Consider the following 27,609-nt stretch of genomic DNA (forward strand, 5'->3'; position numbering starts at 1 on the left):
GTTTGGCAGAATAGCATAATTTAACTGTTTCTCGATTCAGTCATTGTTATGAACACATACTACACGACACGGAGTTCTGACATAAACATACGTTTACCTTCGGGCTTTCCTGTACAAGGCAATCTCCCCACACACTATTTAGCTCCTGATTACTATAGATGTAAAAAGACTCTGTGGAATCTTCTATCAGTGAGGCAGTGTACTTCCCCTGCTGCATAACATCCCCAGCCCCTCGTGTGGCTGCATCATCTAATCTGGCCTGGGCTTGGAAATCTGGTAACTGAAGTTGTTCCAATAATGTATTCATTACGTTAGCAAGGTTCTTCATGGTATTTGCTGGGTTCTCCCCTGAGGAAAAGACAACAGCTTTTGCTTACAGATTTTGTGGCATTTATGTGGCACACTCTGCTTCTCAGTGTTTCTGTGAGCTTAAATATTTTAATTATGTTTTCATTTTTAGCTCTTCCTTTGTACAATGTCCTAACATTTATTGCTTAAAAATATTTAAGTAAAAAATGTCCCTAAATCAAATTTTAATTTCCATAAATGTCTAGAGCAATGGCTACACAAATTAACATGAAATCTGCATTGGTGTTCTTTGGCAGTATGTTCAGAGAAATGGTGACCAGATCTTAATACCAGGAATTATGAAGAGTTGCCAATACGTTTTCTAGTGAGAAGCATTTACTTCCTAGTGCTCATCGTGATAAGAAGGTTGATACTTCAAATAATTTATTGCTGCTTTATAGTATACATAATTAAATGAAGAAACATGTTAAACTCAAGGGAATTTTTAATAGTTACTTGCAATTGTTATTGCAGGCAACAACTTGTACATGATTTTATTTCCAAATCCACAAAAAACAAATTTTATACAAATCAGCACTGTAAAAATGTCAATTACAGCCCCAGAGGCTTTGCTGGCAGAATAATTGTCTAAATTCTAGGATATGGGGAACAGGTTTTTTCTGGATTCATCCTTTTTTTTTTCATTTTCATTTTTTTTACAAAAAAAATTTACAAGTGAAATGTTACTACAAAACTTTTTATAAGGAATTTTTGTAAAACATTTACATTTTACCATCAACTATTTGTTTTAAAATCATTATGTAGATTTAATACCCTATGCTGCACATCAATTTATGTGGGATGACAACTTAGTGACATGCATAAAAAAACACCACAAGGCATTAAAATGAAGACTTAAATACAAATATTGTTGCAATAAAACAGTTATAAAATTGAAAAATAGGACCTAAACATCATGCTTATCTAAGTTTGACAAATTAACTTTTTCTCCTAGATTACACACTTTTATTACTGCTCTCATGAGAGTGTGATAAATAATGACTTAACATCAAGTTCTAATGTAATCAGCAACACATACACAAACCTAACCAAAGAAAGTATACTGTAAGAAAAAACTATTCTAACACTGGAGTTCTACCATGATAAATACATATCTTTGCACTGATAATTACAATAAAGAAAAGTTTTATAACGGTGGCAAAGGGAATGAACAGTGAAATGCCATTAAATATGACTCTACTGCACATCTGTGCCCTATTACTTATAACAGCTATATCCCACTGAGTCAAATAAAGGACACTGAAATTTACGATTCTTATAAGACAGAAAAGTGGATTCAGAATGGTATGCAGAACAGACTGTCAAAATATTTCTAATTTCAGTGGTGAAATGTGCACCTGCTAACACAAATTAATATATTTTATATGCTATAAAGCTATCCAGATTCAGTTTGTTAAATTTATAATAGGCCTCATTGTTGATTAAAAAATAACTTCCATTTCTGATGAGCATACACAGGTATGCATTAAAACTGGTTCATGGAGTAACGGTGCAGAGAGCTCATACTTGGTATTAACAACAACAAAAAGTGTCACTTTGAGGAAACATGATTCAAACGTTAGGAAAGTTTCTTTGCATAAAAAAATTTATAGCACTGATTGTGTAGCATAATGATAGATAAAATATATATTTGATGTTTCAGCTCCTATATAATAAAATTAAAATTAACACTACCAAATGCTCCTCTGTACCAAACAAAACAACAAACTGATTCTGATGTTTTAAAGCCAGATACATCAGTTGTTAAGAGTACATTAAATAAAATATACAAAACAATTTACAAAATCCAACTAAAATTAAAGACTTTGTTACAAGTCTACAAAAGCTTTAAGAAACTTGAAATTTATAACCACAGTGTAAAAATTTTTTTTCCTTTAATCTCAAAGCTTTTTTATACAAACTGAAAGCACAAAAGACCTTCAGTTTTATATAACGCTACAAAGGGCTGGCCTAAAGTGTACATAGTGTAAACAGTGATCATTACAGTATTTCTCCTTCATCAAAAATACAAGAAACATTACAATTTTGGAAGAGAATTCGCATGAGTAGTACTTTTCCTGAAATAATAGAGAATGCACAAGAAAACACGTACCTTTATTCAAACGGTTCCCAAACAAATGTTAATAAACCAGGCAGTTAAAAATTTTAGTTTTCCAATTGTCAATTCCAATTCCATTAATGTTTCCACGTAAATACATTTTTAAAGTAAGAGATATCTTACTAATACGTAAGCTGTTGGTATAATCCAAATTTTTTTCATGAGACTTTTGGCCATCTTTCCTATAAGATCCTTGCATAAACAATAAAATAATTTTTTCCTTTAGTCACTTATTTGAACATTATTCTGATTTTTAAAAAATAACCTGCTTCGTAATATCACATTGTTATATATTTGTTAGGCTGTCTTTTTAGGGAAAATTCAGTTATCGGCATAACATAAAGATATTTCTATGTTATAAATTCGTAACCAGCCTTCTAACAGAGTTCTAGAAATAAATGAGATTGGCTAAATTTTAGTAGAGAGGAAAACGGAATTTGTAATGTAGTTAAAAGATAATTTTCTGCTGGCCTTAAAAAAAGGTGTGATAATTCCTTCTTTGGCTACCAAGTCAAAGCATAAAGAATTCTGCACATTGTCAACATAAATCATATTTACAGAATATGAAACTACAGAATGATTTATACTCTATGCAAATATTTCCAATATAAACATTTAAAATGAATTTTGTGGTTTAACCTAGGGTTAGGAATATAATCAATCCTAACTTCAAAACCTTACATGTTAAGTTGCCTCATTTTATTTTTCTGAAGCTATTATGAGTTTTGTTTTAACCACCCTCCCCACCCCAGTATTTTTCTAAGGTTTCAATCTAAAATTTAACCTAAAGTTTAGCTCTAAGTTCCTCTTGTGTCTCCAAATGGAGAAAGTAATTGGACTTCACTGATTGTCTGCATACACACTACTATAATGTAGTGGTAATAAAGATCTGAGCTGCATCTCAGATTACTTTTTTGGAACTTACTCTAATTCAAATGTTGAAGAATTTCTAACATTTAGAAAAGACGGCCAAAACTATTTTCAGTTGACTTTCCAAAAACAAGCTAAGGAGATAAAGTATTATCCCTATCATTAGTTAACTGTTTTCTGTGCTACAGGGGGGGAAAAAAAACCTACATAAAAATATTACTGACTGAATTTGTAACAAAGTACTTCCAAAGAAAACAAGTCCAATTAAGGTCCAGCCTGCAAACACTGAGGTCTGTCTTTTTAAACATGTTAACACATAATGTTAAGAGAGGGGGAAGATTCAGTTTAAGGATTATGTGATCTATTTCCAAATAACTACAACTTACAGTATGGAGGAAATACTTTTCTGTTTCTAGTATATCAGTTTGCTTTTTGTATTTTTAAAAATTCAACATTTTATGTGTTGACCCAAAATCTTGGAATACTTAAAGAAGCCAAGAATGAAAACATGATTTCCTACTCTGTAATCCACTTGACCAGCCCATTTCCAGATTTTCAAAGGTGTGTAAACTTAAGTGCAGCACTAGAGGTCTCTGTTATAAATAACTTTTCAGAATTCTTCCATGTTGGTTGAAACATTGGGAGTTGCTGGGTTTGAATCTTGAGAAATGGCTGCAACTGTGACAATTCTTGGGGAGCCAAGCACCTCTGTAACAGATGAGTCCAGTTCTCCCGAGGTAACAATGGCAAGAGCTGTCCCACCACCTTTCTTATTCTGGTGCGTTTTGACATGTTTGGAGAGATGATCACTCCGCATAAACCTTTTGGAACATTCTGGGCATTCAAATCTCTTTTCACCTAAACAAAAAAAATAGTAAATGAAGTCATACACATTTTATTTAAATGAAATTATAATTTTAAATAATTTCTCTTCGGATCATACTTTGCTTTTGTTTAACTTTTGACTAGTTGCAAAATACCTTCTTTCTGTTTTTATTTGAAAATGCCATCAAACAAGGGGCACCTGGGTGGCACAGTCAGTTAAGTGTCCACTCTTGGCTCCGGCTCAGGTCATGATATCAGGGTTTCTCTCTCCCTTTCCTCACTGTGCTCCCTGCTCTCTCTCTCTCAAATAAATAAATCTTAAAAAAATTAAAAATAAATAAAATGCTATCAAACAAGCAGTGCAGTATAGAAGAGCATGTGATGGGGAATAAATGACCTGATTCTACTAAGGCCTGGAAGTAAAAGCTGGAGCAAGTTAAGTACCACTCAGTTTCCCCATCTACGATACAAGGGAATTTCTAACAGATGATCCCAAAAATCTCTTCCAGGTATAATAATATATAATGTTCGAGGCTTATGTCCACTCTTCCTTAAAAACTACTGTCTCCAGGGCACCTGGGTGGCTCAGCTGGTTAAGCGACTGCCTTCGGGTCAGGTCATGATCCCGGAGTCCTGGGATCAAGTCCCACATCGGGCTCCCTGCTCAGCGGGGAGTCTGCTTCTCCCTCTGATCCTACCCCCTCTTGTGCTCTCTCACTCTCTCAAATAAATAAAATAAAATCTTAAAACAAAACAAAAAACAAGCTATTGTCTCCATTTTAAGTATAATACCTAGAGGCATAAACTATCTTAGAACTACTTAAAATAAAATCAGTTAACAATTTAATACTGTACCAAGTTTCTTCACAAGGCAAAAACAAGTTGGGCAAATACTCCATTTCAGATTTAACAGAGTTCTGAGGTGTCACAGAATAAGGCGGTTAGGTTCTTGTATACAAATTGATCCTTAAATATGCTCTCCTTAAGATGTAAGATAATTCCACTGGAACTAACTAACTACTTCGCTATTTTGGAATAAAAACTAAATGTTAACTAAAAAGAAAAAATGCATTTCACTTCTGTGTGTAACGGGTGGAGTGCACAAAAATTTGGTTAAGTGGTATACCATCATGTTCACAACAGATCAACCATTAGCTTTAGTTCTTCCCTCTAAAACTTGTTACTTAAGGGAAAGAAATGTTTTCCATCTGATACTAGAATTTGAATCCTAAGAAAATTGAGTTTGGCTGACTTCTTCACTTAGCCCTACTTTTGACTTATCAGTAGAAAATCTATAGGCTCAACTTTGTATCAGATAATTCCCTCTTCGTGTTTGCTTTTATTTTTAAAAAATTACACTGACAGTATTTCATTAAACTTTTCTCTTTCAGTCTTGAAAAATTAAATGAAAGGATAAATATATGGTTTAAGCAAAATTCTCAAAAACATTTGCGCATTTTCTGAATGCTGATACTTAGACAAGGGCAAAAAATGATTAAATGAGGGTTTTAAGGTTAAGATAATCTTGAATTCCTCCAACCTTTCAAGTCTCCCATTTTATTACAAAAGAAAAATTCACAGCTTACAAATTTTAAAGTTAAAAGAAATCTTAAAGATCTTATTTTACATTTTTCATTTTATAAATGAGTAAGCTGAGGCTCAGAAATTAATTAATCTTGGGAATCATACAACTTATTAATATCACAGCGGGATTCAAGGCACTGTACTTCTGGTTTGGGCTTTTTATTCTAATCATCAAAGTGCAATTACAGACCTCCTTTCTTTATAGCAACAATGGCCAGGTGGGCGCCGTGGCTTAGTTGGTTAAAGCGCCTGTCTAGCAACAATGGCCAGGAATAATCAGAAAAAAATCAGGTGGTGATGGCTCGAAGACACATCATTTAGTAAGCACTGAATCAACTGGATGATCAACCTGCACATAGTAGCTGTTTAGTAAGTCTTCGTTAGCTGTGATGCTCATGAACTCAATCATTTTTGAACAAATATTTGTGCAACATCTACAATGTACCAGGCACTAGTGATACAAAAATGAACAAGTGAGAGTCTGACACTTTAAGTGTCACTTTAATTTGTGAATACGTTTTATTACATGGCAAAGGGATGTAATGCAGATTTCAGGTGTTAATACAGAGAGATTATTCTGATTTATCTGAGTGGGCCCAATCTAATCACATGAGCTCTTAAAAGCTGAGTTTTCTTCAGCTGGAGTCAGAGCTGCAGCAGGAAAAACCAGAGAGATTAGAACTGAAAGGGACTTGACCTGCTATTGCTGGGAGGGTGCCACATGGAGAATATGACAAAGAATATGGACAGCTTCCAGGAGCAAACAACAGCCCCCAGGTGAAGGCCAGCAAGGAAACAGGGACCTGTGTCCTACAACAGCAAAAACAATTTGGTTGACAGTGTTGATGAGTTTGGAAGCAGATTCTCCCCTAGAGCCTTTGATAAGGAATGGCCCAGCTGACACCTTGATTTTGACTTTGTGAGATGCTAGGTGGAGGACCCAGGCCAAGCCTACTCAGATTTCTGACTTAAAGAAATTGTGATATAATAAATGTGTGTTCTTTTAAGCTGTTAAATTTGAGATAGTTTGTTATTGTTATGGCAGCAACAGAAAACTAAGAGATATATAAGCTATAATCTTGAAAAAAGGCCTAATAAGGAAATAAATGATAAATGATCTATCACATGATCCAAAATCTGTGAAGTATTTTCATTACAAGTATCCAAAGCATGTCAAGGACAAATCCCAAATTTTACTTCTGTAAGAAAATATCAAGAACATAACCCAAACAATTTTGGTTTAATAAACTGAGTATAGAAAAAAAGAACTGCTTGGGGTGCCTGGGTGGCACAGTCAGTTAAGCGTCTGACTCTTGGTCTGAGCTCAAGTCGTGATCTCAGCGTTGTGGGATTGAGCCCCAAGCTGGGCTCTGTGCTCAACGCGGAGTCTGCTTGAGATTCTCTCCCTCTCCCTCTGTCCCTCCCACTTATGCTTTCTCTCCTTCTCTCTCTCTAAAATAAATAAATAGATGAATGAATAAATAAATCTTTAAAAAAAAGAAAAGAGAATTGCTACTTTGACCTAGGTTATCAAGAGAATGCCATGTTGTATTACATGACTGTTAAAATACAGTAGTCTTGAGGCGCCTGGGTGGCTCAGTTGTTAGGCGTCTGCCTTCGGCTCAGGTCATGATTCTGGGGTCCTGGGATCGAGCCCCGCATCGGGCTCCCTGCTCCGCAGGAAGCGTGCTTCTCTCTCTCCCACCCCCCTGCTTGTGTTCCCTCTCTCTCTGTGTCTCTGTCAAACAAATAAAATCTTTAAAAAAAAAAAAAATAAAATATAATAGTCTTTTAAAAGGACGTAAATAGAAGACTCATATTTAGAAACTATTTTAGATTACTTCCTAGCATAATATTAAGAGTAATTTCTCTCAGAAAAGCTGAGATTGTCAATGGAATCACAGATTTGAATAAATGCAATAAATCAGATCTTTTAAGCTTTATTTGAAGTACCATCAAGAGCCAACTATCTTGCTGTCACAGTTCTGCCTGTAATCTGGTTTTCAACATGTTGCCCTCAAATCAAGCTAATACAATGTATAAAACATACCTTATGAATTAATGTTATTTCTGTTTGTCATGGTAACATATTTATAAATTAAAATTAATTTTTAATATATTTATAATTAAAACATACAAACTAAAATTAATTTCAGGAGCAAGCTAAACGACTGTATTAGTTTCCCTGGGTTTTTTTTTTAAGAAAGTAACACAAATTGGGTGGCTTCTAACAACAGGTATTTATTCTCTCACAGTTCTGTATGCTAGATGTCCAAAATGAAGGTGTCAGTAGGACAATGCTCCCACCAGACTCTAGAGAAGAATCTTTCCATGCCTCATCCTAGCTTTGGTGACTTCTGGGCAATCCCTGGCATTCAGTGGCTTGCAGCTGCATCTCTCCAATCTCTGCCTCTGTCTTCACATAGCCTTTCCCCATGTCTCTGTGTCTTCTTCCCTTCTTACAGAGGTATCAGCCATTGGATTTAGGGTCCACAGGTCCTAAATTTTAGGCACTAGGCATGGTAAGACCTCATCTTTAATTTTATCTGCAAAAAACCTATTTCCGAATAAAGTCATATTCATCAGGGATTAGGACTTTGAACATCTCTAAGAGACACAATTCAACTCACTACACAGGAACACTTTTAAATGTCTCGCATTTGTTACAGCCAAGTAAAAAACATACCCCTTGGCTCATGAATAACTTTCACCAAATATCCATGTGTAGCATATACAGGTGACCTTGGAACAACAAGGGGTTAGAAGCACTGACCCCCTATACCTGCAGCACAGTTGAAAATTTGTGTGTAACTTTTCACTGCCCCAAAACTTAACTACTAAATAGCCTATTGTTGACTGGAAGCCTTACCAATAGCACAGTTAATTAACACATACTTTGTGTTACATATATTATATACTATATTCTAACAATAAAGTAAATCAGAGGAAAGAAAACATAACTAAGAAAATCATAAGGAAGAGAAAATGCATTTGCAGTACTTTATTTAAAAAAAAACCAAACAAATCCACGTATTAGTGGACCTGAACAGTTCAAACCTGTGCTGTTCAAGGGTCAACTACACAATTTTTAAGTAACAATAACAACTTTTATAATCCACATTAAATAATTTTTTTTATTTGTTCTAAGAAGCCTAGTTACTCAAACTGTGAGGCTTGATGGATCCCTCAAACCCTCCCCTCCAACACCTTCAACTTATTAGTCTCTCCTGGACACTCTTCTTATACCTACCCAGCCTAGAATATCTAAATGAATCTTCTCACGAGTACCCTCAATTCTATCTTTACCTGTGGATAAAAGTAAATTAAAAGGGGGAGCAATGATAATTTCCAAGAAGTTACATGGCTTATATTCTTGACGTAGAAGAAATGGGAGTAAAGGGAGATTGAGTGGGAAGGACAATGGACATAAGACTTAAATATTTTTAAGTAATCTCCACCCAACACAAAGCTCAAACTTACAATCCCAAGATCAAGAGTCACATACTCCACCAACTGAGCTAGCCAGGTGCCCCAACAAAATTTAGATAATTATTAAAATAATGAGGAATCTGACCAAAAAAATAAGAATGCAATGCTATTCTGATTGATGGGCTGAGATGTGAGACTATGACTTTATAGGGACATCAATTTGCATAATGAGTAATTTTTCATTTACTTCTTAAGCAATTATCTATTTGAATACACAAATCATTTGATCAATTTTATCACAAATGCTTTTTAAAAGTAATCTTATCTACTCTAATAGTTTTAACTATGATCTATAAAATGGATAATGGCATCAAGATTCAGATTCCTAAATCAAACTGTGAATTCCACATCTCTTAGATGTGCCACACACATCATTCAATGTGTCACAAACAAAATTCACCGTTTATTAAAGGAAAATGGCTGAATCTTGATTAGAACAGCAAATTTTATGGTATTTTAACTTCCCTAATTCCATTTTAAATTCCCCAGAAGCCTAGCAGCTACCAAAGGGAGAACAGAGCTGGAACTCTTTCAAAACCTCATTTCCAAGGAAATGATAATGGGATCTGTGGTTCTTCAGAAGACCTCACTTAAAAAACTACTGTATTGACCCTGACTTGGAGACAGCCCAATGTAAAAAGTCTTTTTCCAGGGATGGAAAGGAACGTGTGTTTGTCTAAAACAATTGTAGGTAAGTGTTTTAACTTCATGGAATCCCAGGGCAATGAATAATACTTGGGACAAACAATAAAAAGACTTAACAAAAAGCTTAAAAGGAAAAACTGGGAGATAAAAATATCCATAGTGGCTCTGGAAAGTTCTGGCATACTCCCTGGAATCTAGATGCAACATACAAGCTTTAAAGCTGTGAGCATGCTCAGGAAAGACCTGAGAAGGCCCAAACTCTCATGTGTGCTTAATTGTTGAGGGTCTGCATAGGCAGGAAGTGAAAGCTAAGGCAGAGCTGTCAATTGAGGGCTGAAGGGCATTCCAACATACACACAAAACCTCTCAGCAAGAGAGAGATATTTATTGATCCAAGATATTTAAGAATATCTGCAGAATATTTACGAATATTTGCAGAAAGGATAGCTGAATACTTCTCAAATAGATGAAAAACATTAATGTACACATCCAAGAAGTTCAATAAACCCCAAGTAGGTTAAATGCAATGAGATTAACACTGAGACATATCATAAACTGCTTAAAGTCAAAACCAAAGAGAATCTACAAAACAGCAAGAAAAATGATGCATCACCTATAAGGGATTGTAAAAAAATAATAACTTATTTTTTATTGGAGTTCATAGAGGCCAGAGGCAGTGGGATGATACCAGATGAAAGGAAAATCTTGTCAACCAAGAATTCTACATACAGCAAAACTATCTTTCAAAAATGAGCATGGGGTGGGGGGGTTACCTCGGTGGTTCAGTCAGTTGGGTGTTTGACTCTTGATTTTGGCTCAGATCATGATCTCAGGGTCATGGGATCAAGCCCTGCATTGGGCTTCTCACTCAGCAGGGAGTCTGCTAGAGATTCTCTCTCTCCTTCTGCCCCTACCCCAGCATGCTCCCTCTCTCTCATATAAATAAATAAATCTTTAAAAGAGATGAAGAGAAATTCAGACATTTCCAGATTAATAAAAACTGAAAGAATTTATTGCTAGCAGATTTGCACCTAGATTATTTTAAGATGTGAATTGTAATCCCCAAAGCAGGCAACCACTAAGAAAATAAAATATTATATTAGTATTATAGAGAAATCACAAGGGGATTAAAATAACACACAAGGAATATTTAACACCAAATGCCAATAACAAAGGAATACAAGAACAAAAAAGAAGATACGTAGAAAACAAATACCAAAATGGCATTAAGTCCTCATCAGTAATTGTATTAAATGTGAATGTATTAACTGTGAATGTATTAATTCCTTCCAATTAAAAGGAAGAGGTTGCCAGAAAGAATTACAGAAAAATATGATCCAACTATACACTATCTAAAAGAGGTTCACTTTAAACTCAGACATGAATAGGCTAAAAGTAAAGGATGGAAAAAAGATATAGCATGCAAAAGAGAGCTGAAATAGTTGTATTAATAACAGACCAATATGATAAAAAGTTACTACAGACAAAGACACTTTACAATGATAAAAGACTCATTCCATCAAGAAGATATAGCAATTATAAATATATATGCACCTAACAACAGAGCCCCAAAACAAACAACCATGAGAAACAAAACAGACAACTGAAGAAAGGTAGACAATTCTACAATACACTTATCCTTCTCCTGTAGTCTCCATTTCAACTGGAAGCAGTTATCACTGGTACCTATTATCTCTTTTCTCACATTTAATAATCACCAAGTCCTGTCAATTTTATTACACAATCATTTCTTGACCTGGTCCCACATACTCTTAAAACTTTAAAAAAGAAAAAAAAACTTTTGTTCTAGTTAGGATCTTGTCAACAACAGCTATTGTCTTTGGCTAAATGGTCTCAAAATTATTCCCTATAAATCTATTCTTCCTACATATACCAAATGGTCTAAAATAAAAAGATGACCAATCTGATTAACTGCTGAAAACTTTCAGTGGTTCCCATTTCCTAAGGCTGTGAAAAAAACAAAGTTAAATAGTTTATAACATACAATGGTAACTAACCTCTGCCTATTTTTTTTTTTTTTAAATCTATTGTCACAAATATTATGGTTCCAAACACTGAACTGCTTGCAGGTCCTCACATATGATACTTTCATTTTTCGTAGGAATTGGATTCTTGTTCAGGATAAAAATCTTGACTCTGCTTTACCTACCAGCCATGTAACTTTGGGCAATTTCTCTCTCCAATTCTCAGTTTCTTCATTTCTATTTTTTATTTTTTACTTTTTAAAAAGATTTTATTTATTTATTTGACAGAGAGAGACACAGCGAGAGAGGGAACACAAGCAGGGGGAGTGGGAGAGGGAGAAACAGGCGTCCCGCCAAGCAGGGAGCCTGATGTGGGGCTCGATCCCAGGACCCTGGGACCATGACCTGAGCCAAAGGCAGACACTTAACGAATGAGCCACGCAGGTGCCCCAGTTTCTACATTTTTACCTAGGAATAACAGAGATACCTATTTTGTGTTACTGTTCAAAGGATTAAATGAGAAAATGAATGAAAAAGAGCATTTAGAAAAATCCCCGCACAATGAAAGCCCTCAGAAATGTTATCTGTGACTGTTATTGCCTGTCTGAATTTGTTTACTCTACTAATCCAATGGCTCATTCTTACTCATCACTAATCACTCAACTTAGTTCAAGAACTAAGTTTGGGCCTTAGTAAAGAAATCAATCAACCTCCTAAAACTTCAGTTTAGTCCTTATTTATAAAATGAATGGCTGCACACAATCATTTTTAGGTATTCCTCTGGCTCTAAATACTATCATTCTTAGAAGAGTTAAGAGACGTGCTGTATGTTACTAAGGCATATGTATGAGGCTGAAAAGAAAATGGTTTTGGATTCTCAAAAAAAAAAAAAGAAAAGAAAGAAAAGTCTCTCTCCCTTTTTACATTAGAATTTCTCAAAAATGAGTTTGTCTCCCACTTTAAAACCTTATGTTTTCATTTATACAAAGTAAAATTATTCTTTTTGGGACACAGCTCTGAGTTTTGACAAATATATTAAATCATTTAGTCATCACCAAAATAAAAATATGCAAGTTGCTATGACTTTCAAAAATTCCTTCACGATGCCTCTAGTTGAATTCTTTTCTCCCTTATGCCCTAGAAAACAATAATCTATTCTCTGTCTCTATGGTTTTTATTTTTCCATATATTGTCATACATAAATGGAATCATACAATAGGTAGACTTTTGACGCTGGGATCATTCACTTAACAACGCATCTGAATTTCATCACTGTGGTTGTGTATATTAATAATTCATTCCTCTACGTTGAAGAGCAATACTCTGTTGTATATATCTATATGTTGGTTCACCAACTGGCCCTGTACACAAAGGGTAAGGAGAAAACAAAAGAGGCAGACCATTCCACATTGGTAGGTGGCAATTTTAACTTATAAGAAAAAGGAAACTTACTTATGAGGCTTGTTTTGGATGGCCACCAGACGAATAGGTCTCTACATCTACCTGCCAAATCTTAAAAGTTTACAAAGAGGTCTTAACTGGGTTCAGTCATATATACTGTCCAGATGGTTTCAACATCTTTCTCACTCAAGGCTACATTCTTCTAACAGCTCCCATTATGGGAACAGTGGGCAAAAAGTATATTCTAAGGACAGGGGAGGCGATGAGAAGCCTCTGATTACCCAGGTCCAACCTGCAGGTCAACCAGCAGTCAAGTCTGTTGGATTACCTCCTCCAGCAATATACCACAGTTCTTTAGCCATTCAACCAGTTGAAGAATATTTGGGTTGTTTCCAATTTGGGGTGATTAAATAAAATCTGCTACATATATATTCATTGCTTTTTGTGTGAACATACTTTTTATTTCTTTGGGGTGAATACTCAAGAGTGGATTGCTAGATCATAGCCTAAGTATATGTTTAACTTTTACAAGAAAATTCCAAAATGTTTTCCAAAAACGCTGTGCCATTTTGCATTCCACCAGCTTGGCATTCTTGCCGGTTCTTCTAATTGTCAGGATTTTGGTGTCCTTGTTTTTAATTTTAGCCATTTTAATAGATGTGTACTGGTATTTCGTTGCAATTTTAATTTGCATTCCTCAAATAAAGATGATATATGTTTTCATGTGCTTGTCAAATGCACATCCTCTTCAGTGAAATGTCCAAATCCTTTGCCAATTTTCAAAAAATTGGGTTGTTTACAAATTGTTGAGTTTTGAGAATTCTTTATAGATTCTGGATGAAAGTACATTGTCAGATATGTTTTTAAAATGTTTTCTCTGTCTTATGTTTTCATTTTCTTAACAGAATCTTTAACAGAGCAAAAGTTTATAGTTTTTATCAAGTCCAATATATCAGTTCTTCTTTTATGGATTGTGCTTTTGGTGTTGTATTAAAAACTCTAACATACCCAAGGTCACAAAGATTTTTATATTTTATTAAAAAAGTTTTTTACTTTCAGGTTTTAGTCTGAGTAATTTTGAGTCAGTTTTTGTAAAAGATATGAGGTATGTAGCTCAAAGTTCTTTTCTTGCATGTGGCTGTCCAATTCTTCCAAACCATTTGTTGAAAATAATTTCCCCATACAATTATTTTTGCATGATATGTGTTTGGGTTAATTTCTGAATTCTCTATTTGGTCTTATCTATGTGTCCTTTTTTTCACCAAAACCTCATAGCATTGAAATACTGTAGCTTTATAGGAAATCTTAAAATCAATTAATGTCAATCAGCTGACTTTTTGTATTTCTTTCAAAACTGTTTTGACACCCTAATTGCTTTGCCTTTCATATAAATTTAGATCAGCTTACTAATATCTACAAAATACTGCTGTAATTTTGAGAAGAACTGCACTGGATTTGTATATATATCTGGGAGAACTGACATCAAAACAATATTGGGCCATGGAATCCACTAACATGGTATATGTCTACATGAATGTAAATCATCTTCAATTCTCTCATCAATATTTAGTTTTCAGTATACATATCTTGCATATATTTTGTCAGAGTTACAGCAAAGTGTTTTACTCTTTTCACCTTATTAAAAATGACAGTATTTATTAAGCTACTTGTATCCAGTTGTTCATTGCTAGTACGCAGTAAGAAAATTCATTGTGTATATTAACCTTGTAATGTTACCAAACACTTATTAGTACAAACAGCCTTCTTGTAGATGCCAGGGTGTTTCTAAATAGACAACCAGGTTGTCTGCAAATAAAGACACTTATTTCTTTCTTTAGAATCTGTGTTGTCTTTTTTTTTGCTTTATTGCACTAGGTAGGACTTCCATACCAGTGTGAAGAGAGTGATAAAAATCAGTCATCTTGAGGCACCTGGGAAGCTCAGCTGGTTATGTGTTGAACCCTTGATCTCAACTCAGGTCTTGATCTCAGGGTTGTGACATCAAGCCGTGTATTGGCTCCATGCCAACTTAAAAAAAAAAAACAAAAAACAGACACCTTTGCCTTGTTCCTGACCCTATGGATAAGTATTAGGTCCTTCATCAGTAAGTATGATGCTAACTGTAGTATTTTAACAAATGCCCTTTACTTGGTTAAGGACATAACCTTCAATTCTTAGTTATGTGAGAATTTTGATCAAACTGAATGCAGATTTTCCCAAATACTTTTTGTATATATATTTAAGTAATTATGTGATTTTTTTTCCTTCTCTTGTTCGTATGATAAATTACATCAACTGATTGATTTTGGAATGTTCAGACTTCCATTCCTGGAATAAACACAACTCGGTCATGATAAATTATTCTTTTAATATATTACTGGACTTGGTTTGCTATTTTGTTGGGGATTTTGAAATTTGTATTTTTGAGGATACTGATAAGTTTTTTTCTTTTTCCCTAGGAATGTCTTTGTCTGGCTTTGGTATCATGGTAATGAAGGCCTCATAAAATAGTTAACAAGCGTTCCTTCATTTATTCTCTAAAAAAGATTGTGCAGAATTGCTATCATTTATTACTTAATAAAGAATTTTCCAATAATTCGATCTGAGCCTAGAGTTTTCTTTGTTGAAAGTTTTTCGCTAAAATTCAATTTCCTTAATAGATATAGTACTATTCATGTTATCTATTTCTTCTTGAGCAAGCATTGGTCAATTTTGTCTTTTAAGGAGCTGGTCCATTTCACCTAAGCTCTCTAATTCAGAGTGTAGAGTTATTCATAGCATTCCTTTATTATTATATTGTCTATAGGGGCTCTAGTGATATCCCCCTCTTCCATTCCTGGCATTGATCGATAAATTTTCTTGGCCAGTCTAGCTAAAGACTTATTAATTCTATCTTTTCGAAGAAAAACAGATTTTGGTTTGACTGATTTTCTCTATTAGATCATTTGTCTATTTTCAATTTCACTTATTTTTCCTATTTATTGCTTCCTAACTTCCTGTTTTGTGTTTAATTTGTTTGTTTTCTAGTATTTAAGGTAGAAACTTATTCTACTTAAGAATTACTGACTAAGGGATGCCTGGGTGCCTCAGTTGGTTAAGTGTCTGCCTTCGGCTTAGGTCATAATCCCAGGGTCCTGGGACTGAGTCCTGCACTGGGCTCCTTGCTCAGTGGGGAACCTGCTTCTCCCTCTCCTGCTGCTCCCCATGCTTGTGTGCTCTCTCTCTCTCTCCCCCTGGCAAATAAATAAAATCTTAAAAAAATAATTATTGACTAAAACCTTTGTTACTAATAAAAGCACTTACTGCCATAAATTCCAAGCACTGTTATACCTACATCCCACAAATTTTGATATGTATTTTCATTCAGTTGAAAATATATTTTCTAATCTCCCTTAAGATATCTTCTTGACCCAGAACGTTAATCAGAAATGTGGTGATTAATTTCCAAAATATGGAATTCTCAGTTTTTTTTGTTACTGACTTCTAGTTTAATTCTATTGAATGATCTGAGAATATACTTTGTTAAGGTGTAACTTATGGCACAGAACAAAAGTTCGAGAATGTTCCATGTATTTATGAAAAAAATTAAGTATTCTGTTGCAATTGGCTTGAGTACTCTATGAATGTCAATTAGGGTAAACTGATAATGTTCTAAACCCTTTCTACTTTTCTACTTGTATCAATCACTAAGAAACTGTGGATTGCTTTATTTTACCTTTTAGTTCTGTCAGTTCTTGCTTTATATATTTTAGAGCTCTGTTGTTAGGTGCCTATTACATTCAGAATTGTTACCCCTTCAGTAAGGTGAGCCATTCCATCATTATAGAATGTCTTGTCATATCTAGTACTTTTCATTGTTTTATGAAGTCTATTTTGCCTGTTATATTAATATATCAACTTTGGTTTTCTTTTGATTAGTCTTTGTATGGCATGTATGTTTTTTCTATCCTTTTTAATTTATCCATATAATATTTAAAGTGGGCTTTTTGTACACAATATATAATCTGGTGTTTTTTTAATGCAATTCAACAACCTATATCTTCTAATTGTTAGGTTTAGACCATTAACATTATATAATTACTGATTTGTTTAGATTTAAGTCTATTATTTTGTTGTCTGTTTTCCATTTGTCCTCTGTTTTTTTCATTTTTGTTTTTCCCTTCTCTCCTTTCTTTTGGATTATCTGAATATTGTTTAGCATACTATTTTAATTTATTCCCCTTTCCCCCCTGAATCTCTGTATTTTTGGTAATTGATAAAGGGATTACAATATACATAGCTAACTTTTCACAATACATATATACTGTGTTCTATATTTTCACCTGAAAACGAAGCAGCTTTAAACCCATACAGGTTTCTTTACCCTCCCCACTTTTTTTTACATTTTATATTCACATACATTGAAAATCCACCACTACTAAAATTTTTACTTTAAAAAACATATTTTTTAAAAACTTAAGCAGAGGATTAACAGCCTGCTATATTTACCCAGGTATTTACCATTTATTTTGTTCTTCCGTATTAAATTCCCAATTTCCCACTGGTATCATTTCCCTTCAGCCTAAAAAACTTCTTTAGCATTTCTTTTGTGGAGTAGATCTGATGACAAGAAATTCTTAGTTTCTCTTCATCTGAAAATCCCTTTGTTTTGCCTTTCTTATTGAGGACACTCACTGGATATAAAATGCTGAGCTGGCAATTCTTTTCCTTTTCTGTCCTCCATAGTTTCTGAAGAGAAATGATTCACCATTCAAATTTGCATTCCTCTATACATAATGTGTCATTATCTTTAGGCTCCTTTCCAAATTTTTTCTTTACCTTTAATTTTTAGCAGACTGATTTTCATGTATCTGGGCATGACTTCCTGTCAATTCCTGTATGGGATTCAATAAACTTCTTAAATCCATAATTTACACCTAATATAGGAAGTCTCAGCCATTATTTTGTGAAATATTTTTCTACATCGATCTTTTCCTCCTTTTCTTCTGGACTCAAATGACACTAATTTTTTAAGTTCCACAGTTCCCTGAGACCCAGTTAATGTTTTCCTCCTGATCATTTTCTTCTTTGGTCTTCAGACTGTATAATTTCTAGTGATCTGTCTTCAACTTCACTGACCCTTCTATTAGCTCTATTTGCTCTTGAGCACACATAAGGAATTCTTAACTTTACAATGATGCATTTTTTTTTCAGTTCCAAGACTGCCATTTAGTTCATTTTTAGAGTCTCAATTTTGCTTCTGAAAATTTCTGCCTTTCTTTTTATTTCAAACATGTTTACCTTTACTCCATGGCTGATGGTTGTAATAGCTGCTTTATAGTCACTGGCTGATAATTCCATGTGGATCATCTTGACACAGTCAGATTTACTTGGGTTCATAGTATGTTGAATAATTTGGGGTTGTATCCTAGATATTTTGGATATTATGTTGTGGTGACTCTGGGTTCTGTTAAAGAATCCTCCGGGAAATGTTAAGTTTTTGTTTTAGCAGGTAATTGACCCATTCAGTTTCATACTAGTTCTATCTTGCCTTCTTTGGGCATGAGTTCCAATATTAATTCATTTTCAAGGACTCTGTTATGTTTACGTCTGCTCAGCATATGCTGGCAATCAGGTGATGGTTTATAAGATAGTTGAGTTCTTGAAGCCTTTGCTATGGTTCTTTGGGTCTGTTCTGTGCATGTGCAGCTCAGGAATGAGCCCTGTATTTTTGTTCCGTTAATGAAATTAGGGATCACCTTTTACAGATCTCTGCAAAATTTTCCTCATGCTTTCTCAACCTCCAGGTGTCCCTTCTTCTTGGTTCCTCTGGGCAGAAAGAATTCTTGAGGCTTCCTATACCATTCTGCACATACATATGACTGCCATAACCATCAGAGTAAAATGGCAAGAGAAAAATAATAGTGATTCCCTCACATTCAATGGAAAAGAAGGTTCTGGTTCCTTTGGCCAGAGATATGGGTATTTTCTCAGGTTTTTAGGTGTCTCTGCTGCCACTACTGCAGTGGAAAAGTACAAAGAGGGCTGGCCTTAGAGCAAAGGGGCCTCTTTTCTCAGTCCTCTGGCTGGATATATATGGTGTTTACACCTGCTATTCAGGGCCCACAGGGTCAATGCTAGGAGACAAAGGAGGAAAAAAATCCTGTGAATCTCACTTGTGTTATACAATGTTATACAAGTTTTGATTGCATCAAATTTCTGCAGACTAGAACAGAGATTATTAAGAGGATATATCTAAAGAGAGCCAATCTGTCTTCTGTAGAATTATGTAGACGTCTCAGACTCAAGATGGTGAGAGGGAGATGTAAAACATATAATAGTAAATTAAAGTCTGTACATGGATTATTAATCCTATCAAAAAATTGGGTCAGAATATTTGATGATTTGTATCCACAGAAATATGGTCCCACAGTTTATTACTGTATTTTGGTAATTAGGTATCTTGCAGCATAACTCACAGTGTCCCTGCCCAATTGTCTAAAATGAAAGTCACCAGTTCATAAAGCTTTCTTCTTTACTTAAACATAGTTATCAATCATCATCATCAACTTGAATAAAAGCCAAGGACCACTGCACAATTCAGGAAAGCCTATAACATCAGGAAAAAGCAAGGTACAGAGAAAAAAATTACCTTGGAAGAAACGTAAGTATTAAGAAAAAATATCTAGCTGGAAAACTCAAGAGATTTTCAGTGAGCTCCCGCATCTCTACAATGAGAAGAGTATGCTATAAAAAAGGAAACAATAGAAAGCACTCTTGGAAATTAAGAAAAAGTTCAAAAGAAATATCTGAATATAAAGTTAAGAAATCTCACAGAAAATAAAAAAAGTAAAAAGACAAAAAAAAAAAGAAAAGCTGTAAGATATAAAAAAAATCAATATAAGGAGTTCAACTTACACAAAGTAAGACTGCAAAAAGAAGAGAGAATAAAAAAGGGAGAATGGGGAGGTTGGAAGGGGTTGGGGGAGAAAGAGTTGAAGAGCCCAACCAGTTTGCACAATAAATGAAAAACTATGTAACATACATAATTATGAAATCAATAGAACATAAAGATTAACAGAAGCTCTTATGGTTAAAACAAAAAAAACCCCAAGAGTATGTCAAATGGACAGAGGAGGCAATCTAAAACAACTTCCAAATGGCCAAAGATGGAACAATTTGAGCAAGAAAATAATGACAATATTGAATTGTAACCCCAAAAATAAAATACTCATGGGACCACAATGGATTATAAATAAATGATTAAATAAACAAATAATTGGGGAAGAAGGTATAAATCTTCCCTGCACAAGAATCAAAACTAAAAACTGTACAAGCAAAGAGGGAAACAGAAAATGACCTTTAAAACAACAAGGTAATTGCTGTAGGCAGGATAACAATGAGGAATGCTAAAAGGGAAACATTAGAATTATCTTTACAGAGAAACAGGATATTTGCATAGACTCAAAGAATCCACCCTCTCCACCCTGCCCCACACATTTACTAATCACAGTGGTTGTTTTACAGTACATCCATAAATTCCTTGCCACTCCTCCCTCCAAGAGGTGGAGCTTACTTCACTGCCCCTTTAGTGTAGACTGGACCTTACTGACTTGCTTCTAATAAACAGTGTACGGAAAGAAAAAAAACAATAACTTCAGTGGTGATACCTGGCACACACTATCTTAACCAATTCACCAGCAGTAAGACACACTACATTGTCTACTTCCTAATATGATGAAATGAAGAAGGGCAATGGTGTCTGTGATATTCTTCCTAACAATTCATAATGTCAGTCTAATCATGAGAAAATAAACCCAAATTGAGGGATATTCTACAAAGTACCTAACTTTCAAAACTGCCAAGGTAAGAAAAAACAAACAAAACCAATAACAACAAAAAGAATAAGTAAAAAAAAGAGTAAGGCAATTTCAGATTACAGGAGACTGAACAGCCATGATTAATAAATGCAATGTGGTATTCTGGATTGAATCCTGGAAGAGAAAAAGTATTATTTGTGGAAAAGTCAATAATTTAATTACTAGTATTATACCAATGTTAACTTCTTAGTTTTCATAAATTATGTGGATATGGAAGAGGTGTAGTATTAGAGGAAGCTGTGTGAAAGGGATAGATGAACCCTCTATACTATCTTTACAACTTCTTCTGTAAATGTAAAATTATTTCAAAGTAAAAATATAAATAAATAAATAAGTTCTTAAAAGTTGACAGGGGAAAATTAGGTCACCTACAAAAAATGAAGAAATGGACTTCATATTAGTAAAAGAGCTGCAAGAAAATTATAGAGCACTGCCACTAATATTTTGAGTATCATTTTCAACCTAAGATTCTGTATTAGCCAAGCCATCTACTAAGTTGGAAAGCAATATAAGGCCACTTTCAGACCAATTTACTTCCTAGAGCTTTACTGTAGGAAGTATTTCAGAATGTTTTCCAGCAAACAAGTAAACCAAGAAAAATGAAGGCAGGAGATCTTGAGAACAGTGGATCAAAACCAATACAGCAAGGAAGAGAAGTCTCAAGATTATACCTATGCAGCAGCCTTAGAAAAGAATCAGACTGATTAGAAAGCTGGAACCTCCAAAGAAAAGGAAAAATTGGATGAAGCTGTTTTTATTCCTTAAAAGGCGAAATAACAAAAGGAGGTGATAAAGTTAGCCAATGCAAGGGGGAAAAAGGCAATTAGAAACTTCAAGAAAAAAGAGGAAAGGATATGTAATCACACTCATTACATCAGAGTCATATTGTAATTACTGTTTACTGGTTTTCCATTTTAAGAACTAAGCTACTAGGGTGCCTAGGTGGCTCAGTCAGTTAAGGGTCCGCCTTCGGCTCAGGTCGTATCTCCGGGGCGAGTCTGGGATCAAGCCCCAGCCCTGAAGAGAAGCGGGGCTCCCTGCTCAGAAGGCAGTCTGCTTCTCTCTCTCCCTCTGCCCCTCCGTCCCCCCTCACCTCCCCACCCCCGCTCATGCTCTCTTTCTCAAATAAAATCTTAAAATAAAAAAGAACTAAGCCACTAAAAAAAAGGAACAATGCTTATTGGAGAGAAAGTAAACATTTTAACATCAAGAGAAAGAGAAGAGAGATAGTAAAATTTATCTAATTCTCGAGAAGTTAAGAGGTGAAACAATATGGAATGAAGGACATACATGCTAATATCTGTACCACAGAGTGGTGAGTCAAGAGATAGTGTTAGGCCTGCACTCAGTTAAAAAAATTTGAATGTTGTCAGATGGTGTAAATTGAGGTAAATTCTTAATTTGCAACGCAGGAAGTCAAGAGATAGTGTCTACTATTGATAGATCAGTAACAATAAGCATATTTAGCTATATAACAATCATCACAGGAAGAACACAAATGCAAAAACAGTTATAAAATTAAATATGGTTCTCTTGGGTATTAAAACAAGGGATGGGGCAAAGAGTCCCCTAAATATTTATAAATGACATATCTAAAATACATAAAGAATTCTTAAAATTTAACATCAAAAAAAAATCTGATTTAAAAAATGGGCAGAGGACAAGAATAGACATTTTCCCAAAGACAACATACAAATGGCCAACAGATACATGAAAAGATGCTCAGTATCACTAATCATCAAGGAAATGCAGATCGAAACTCCAATGAGCTATCACCTCACAACTGTCAGAATGACTGGCATCAAAAAGATAAAAAATAATTCTTGGTTAGGATGCAGAAAAAAGGGAATCCTCGTGCACTGTTGGAGGGAATGTAAACTGGTGTAGCCACCGTGGAATATAATATGGAGGTTCCTTAACAAACTAAAATAGAAATAACATACAATGCAGTAATTCCTCTTCTGGGAAGAAAAGGAACATTAACTTGAAAAGACATACGCTCCCCTACATTTACTACAGCATTATTTACAATAGCCAAGATCTGGAAACAACCCAAGTGTCCACTGACAGATAAATGAATAAAGACGTGGTATAGACTGACAATGGAATATTACTCAACCAAAAAAGGAATGAAATCTTGCCTTTTGCAAAAGATGGATGAAACTAGAGGACATTACACTAAGTGAAGTAAGTTAGCCCAAAGACAAATACCATAGGATTTCACTTATATGTGCAATCTAAAGAACAAAACAAAACAGAAACAGAATCATAAATCCAGAAAACAAACTGGTATTTGCCAGAAGAAGTGGGGTGGAGAGAAATAGGTGAAGGGGAGGCAAAATAAGTGAAGGGGATTAAAAGGCACAAACTTACAGTTATAAAATAAATAAGTCACAGGAATGTTAAAGTATAGAACAGAGAATACAGTCATAACTGTACAGTGACAGACAGTAACTACTTATTGTGGTGAGCATTTCATAATGTATACAAATGACAGATCACTGTGTTGTACACCTGAAACTAATATATAATGTCAACTATACGTCAAATAAAAAAATTAATTTTAAAAAGCAAGCCCCTTAACATTGTAACCTCTATGATTTAAATTTCTTTGTATATTTTATTTTTTGAAGTAAACTCAACATGGGGCTTGAATTCATGACCCTGAGATTAAGAGTCCTGTGCTCTACTGAATGAGCCAGCCAGGTGCCCCAATGATTTGATTTTTAAATACCAGGTACATGTATCATTTGGAAATTCAAAAATATTTTTTTTCTCAAAAGCAAAAAAATTGGCATTATTTTCAAAAGTGAATAAAAATAACTCATACCTTCATTCACAGTAGGTACTGAGTTTTTACTCAATGTAGTGGTTGGCCTTTAAATAAAACATCATTCTTGCAATGAATGGCCAAGGCTTTCAATTTAACATTTAAATGCTTAATCAATACTTATTTGTTTCAAAAGATACTGTTTCCTATTCTCTTCAAAAATTTTAATAAATACTTAGAAGTTACTGTATTCAGTCACTAGAAGTAATTTAAGTATACTGGTATTAAGCTTAACAGTTTTCAACGTAATATGTTTAATTACACAATTTTGTGTATGATGTATTCAAGATGTTTGAAACACTGAAAGTAAGCTTAAAATACATTCAATTCTGAATTATTCCAGCTTGTAGAAGATTATAATGGTGTGAATCATTAAAAAAAAAGAAAATATGCCTTCAAATCATTAGTAATTTGATTTTGAAGTATATGTGTATATAAATCCTTGGATAAATTTGTTTTGTGTATCTCTATGAGTGTGGATAGGTGATAAGAGAGACTTTAGAATCTCATATTTCTCAAATAAAATGATGAAATCACAATGTGAGTTTCCAAATCAAAAAAAATTGGCAATTTTTCCTGTCTTCCTTAACTTGTCCCACTGCTAATCCAGAGTGGAAATATTGCATCCTAACATACTGACATAAACAGCAGAATATTTTTTTTAAAACAGACATCAATACTGTTATGGGATTAATCACACTATATTTGCCAATATCAATGGTGAGGTGGCATTATTAGAAGCCCCAATGCAATACCATAAGGAAACCTTTTAAAACTTAAAAAAAAAACCCAAAAAACTAAAATTCTTAGTTTTAGTATTATGCTAACTCAGGAATTCAGCCAGTATACTAAGGTTCATTTGCCTATTAATTTATTTGCATATCAAACTAAACTTTTAATAAATTTAACATCTATTTTTTGTTTTCTGAGACAATTTTCTGATCTGTAAAATGAAGCTAATTATCTACCTCACAGTGTTGTTAGAATTAAAGGAGATAATTTATTTGAAACATGTAATGCATAGTAGCTGATCAATACATGTCAATTCTATTTCCTCTTCTATCCCACATGTACCTTGGTATAAGTTAAAGGTTAAAGTCTAATTAGAAAATTTATCCCAGGGGAGGAGCAAGATGGTGGAGGAGCAGGAAACCAAAATTTCGTCTGGTCCCAGGAATTCAGCTAGATAGGTATCAAACCATTCAGAACACCTACAAACTCAACAGGAGAGTGAAGAAAAGAATAGGAGCCACTCTGAACAGAAAAGCGACCAGTTTCTGGAAGGTAGGACGATCGGAGAAGTGAATCCGAGGCGATATTCAGGAAGACAGAGGGTGGGGGGAGGGAGCCTCTGTCAGCCGGCTACTGGCAAATGACAGAGCAGCAGAGCACAAAATCGGAACTTTTAGAAGTTTGCTCCACTGAGGGATGTCGCTCCAGTGGCTAAGTAGGGGGGGTGGAACATTCCCCGGGACAGTGTGGTCTCAGGACCCTCAGGGTCACAGAAAGACCGGGGGTGCCTGAGTGTGGCAGAGCTCCCAGGTATTGGAGTGGGGAAGCCGGCTGAAAAGACGGAGCCAAGGTGCGAGCTCTCAGCTCGGGGCTGCCATAAACTGTGATCCACGGCACAGTCGGGCCACTGCTCTTCCAGCAGGGACCCAACAAGCAGCAGATCTGGGGAGACTCCCCTTCCTCCCCTGGGAGGAGCAGCGAGGGAGCACTATGTAGGAATCTGCTGGGTTTAGAGACTCCAAACGGGGTCATGTGCGAGAGACAGAAACACTCAGTCACAGGCCGGGTGAGCACAGAGTGCCACCAGAGACCAGGGAGACAGGAGTGATGGACTGCTTTTCTCTAGGGGCGCACTGAGGAGTGGGGCCCGGAGCTGTCGTCTCCTCCGGGACCAGAGATTGGGAGGCGACCATTTTCACTCTTGCCCTCCAAAGCTGTACAGAAAGCTTTCAGGGAACAAAAACTACTGAGAGCAAACCCAAGCAGATTACTTAGCCTGGCCCCTGGCAAGGGCAATGCAATTCCGACTCCAGCAAAGACATTAGAGAATCACTGCAACAGGCCCCTCCCTCAGAAGATCAGCAAAAACATCCAGCCAAGACCAAATTTACCGATCAATGAGAATGGCAAAACCCTAGCACTAGGGGAATATAGCACACAGAATTCATGGCTTTTTTTCCATGATGCCTTAGTCTTTCAAAGTGAATTTTTAAAATTTTTTTTCTGTATTTTTTAGTTGAATTTTTCTTCTTTCCTTTTTCAACCATCTTATCAATTCCTTTTTAAAAATCTTTAATTTTTCATTTTTACAGTCATATCTCTTCATTGTATTCAACCTTACTTTTTGTATATATGTAAGTTTTTCTTTCTTTAAAATTTTGGGATACAGTTTCTTCTAACAGACCAAAATATACCCTAAATCTAGCATATGACGTTGTCCTAGTCTCCTGCCTGATCACATTCTTTTTTAAAAAAAGTTTTTTTTTTTTTTTTTTAAAGATTTTATTTATTTATTAGAGAGAGAGAAACAGCATGAGAGGGGAGAGGGTCAGAGGGAGAAGCAGGCTCCCCACTGCGCTGGGAGCCTGATGTGGGACTCGATGCCAGGACTCCAGAATCATTACCTGAGCTGAAGGCAGTTGCTTAACCAACTGAGCCACCCAGGAGCCCCTCTCTTTTTAAAATTTTTTTTTCTTTTTTCAACTTCTTATCAATTCCTTTTCTAAAATCCTTTTTAATTTTCATCTTTACAGTCATATTCCATCTCTTTATCATATTTACCCTTATTTTTGTATATATGTAAAAGTTTTTCTTTCTTTAAAATTTTGGGAGGCAATTTCTTCTAACAAACCAAAATACACCGAAAATCTAGTGTGTGGCTCTGTTCTATTCACCAGCCAATCATATTCTCTCTTTTTTTTTTCCCCTTTCTCCCCCCCACGCCCTGTTTCGGGTCTCTTCTGATTTGTTTAGTGTATATTTTTCTGGGGTCGTTGTTACCCTTTTAGCATTTTTTTTGCATTTTGTTCTCTCATTCATCTATTCCACTCTGGATAAAATGACAAGATGGAAAAACTCACCTCAAAGAAAAGAATAAGAGGCAGTACTAACTGCCCGGGACTTAATCAATACAGACATTAGTAAGATGTCGGAAATAGAGTTCAGAATAACGATTATAAAGATACTAGCTGGGCTTGAAAAAAGTATAGAAGACACTAGACAATCCCGTTCTGGAGAAATAAAAGAACTAAAATCTAACCAAGTCAAAATCAAAAAGGCTATTAATGCGGTGCAATCAGACATGGAGGCTCTAACTGCTAGGATAAATGAGGTAGAAGAGAGAATTAGTGATATAGAAGACCAAATGACGGAGAATAAAGAAGCTGAGAAAAAGAGAGATAAACTACTGGATCACGAGGGGAGAATTCGAAAGATAAATGACACCATAAAGCAAAACAACATTAGAATAACTGGGATCCCAGAAGAAGAAGAGAGAGAGGGCCAGAAGGTATATTGGAACAAATCACAGCAGAGAACTTTCCTAATTTGGGGAAGGAAACAGGCATCAAAATCCAGGAGGCACAGAGAACACCCCTCAAAATCAATAAAAATAGGTCAACAACCCGACATCTAACAGTAAAA

At 35.0% G+C, this 27,609-nt stretch overlaps 1 protein-coding gene across 1 annotated transcript in view; it reads right to left on the reverse strand.

Annotated features, from left to right (window-relative positions):
- Nucleotides 1-775: 775 nt before the first annotated feature.
- SP4 (Sp4 transcription factor) overlaps nt 776-27,609 on the reverse strand; it is an 85,307-nt gene continuing 58,473 nt past the window's right edge. Inside the window, exon 6 of the mRNA XM_081800434.1 lies at nt 776-4,195. Coding sequence (XP_081656560.1) covers nt 3,948-4,195 — 248 coding nt within the window. The 3' untranslated portion in view covers nt 776-3,947. The remainder of the gene's footprint in view (nt 4,196-27,609) is intronic.

The sequence above is a fragment of the Leptonychotes weddellii genome, chromosome 12 (genome assembly GCF_054177405.1).
Source record: "Leptonychotes weddellii isolate Sample4059 chromosome 12, ASM5417740v2, whole genome shotgun sequence".
Lineage (NCBI taxonomy): Eukaryota > Metazoa > Chordata > Mammalia > Carnivora > Phocidae > Leptonychotes > Leptonychotes weddellii.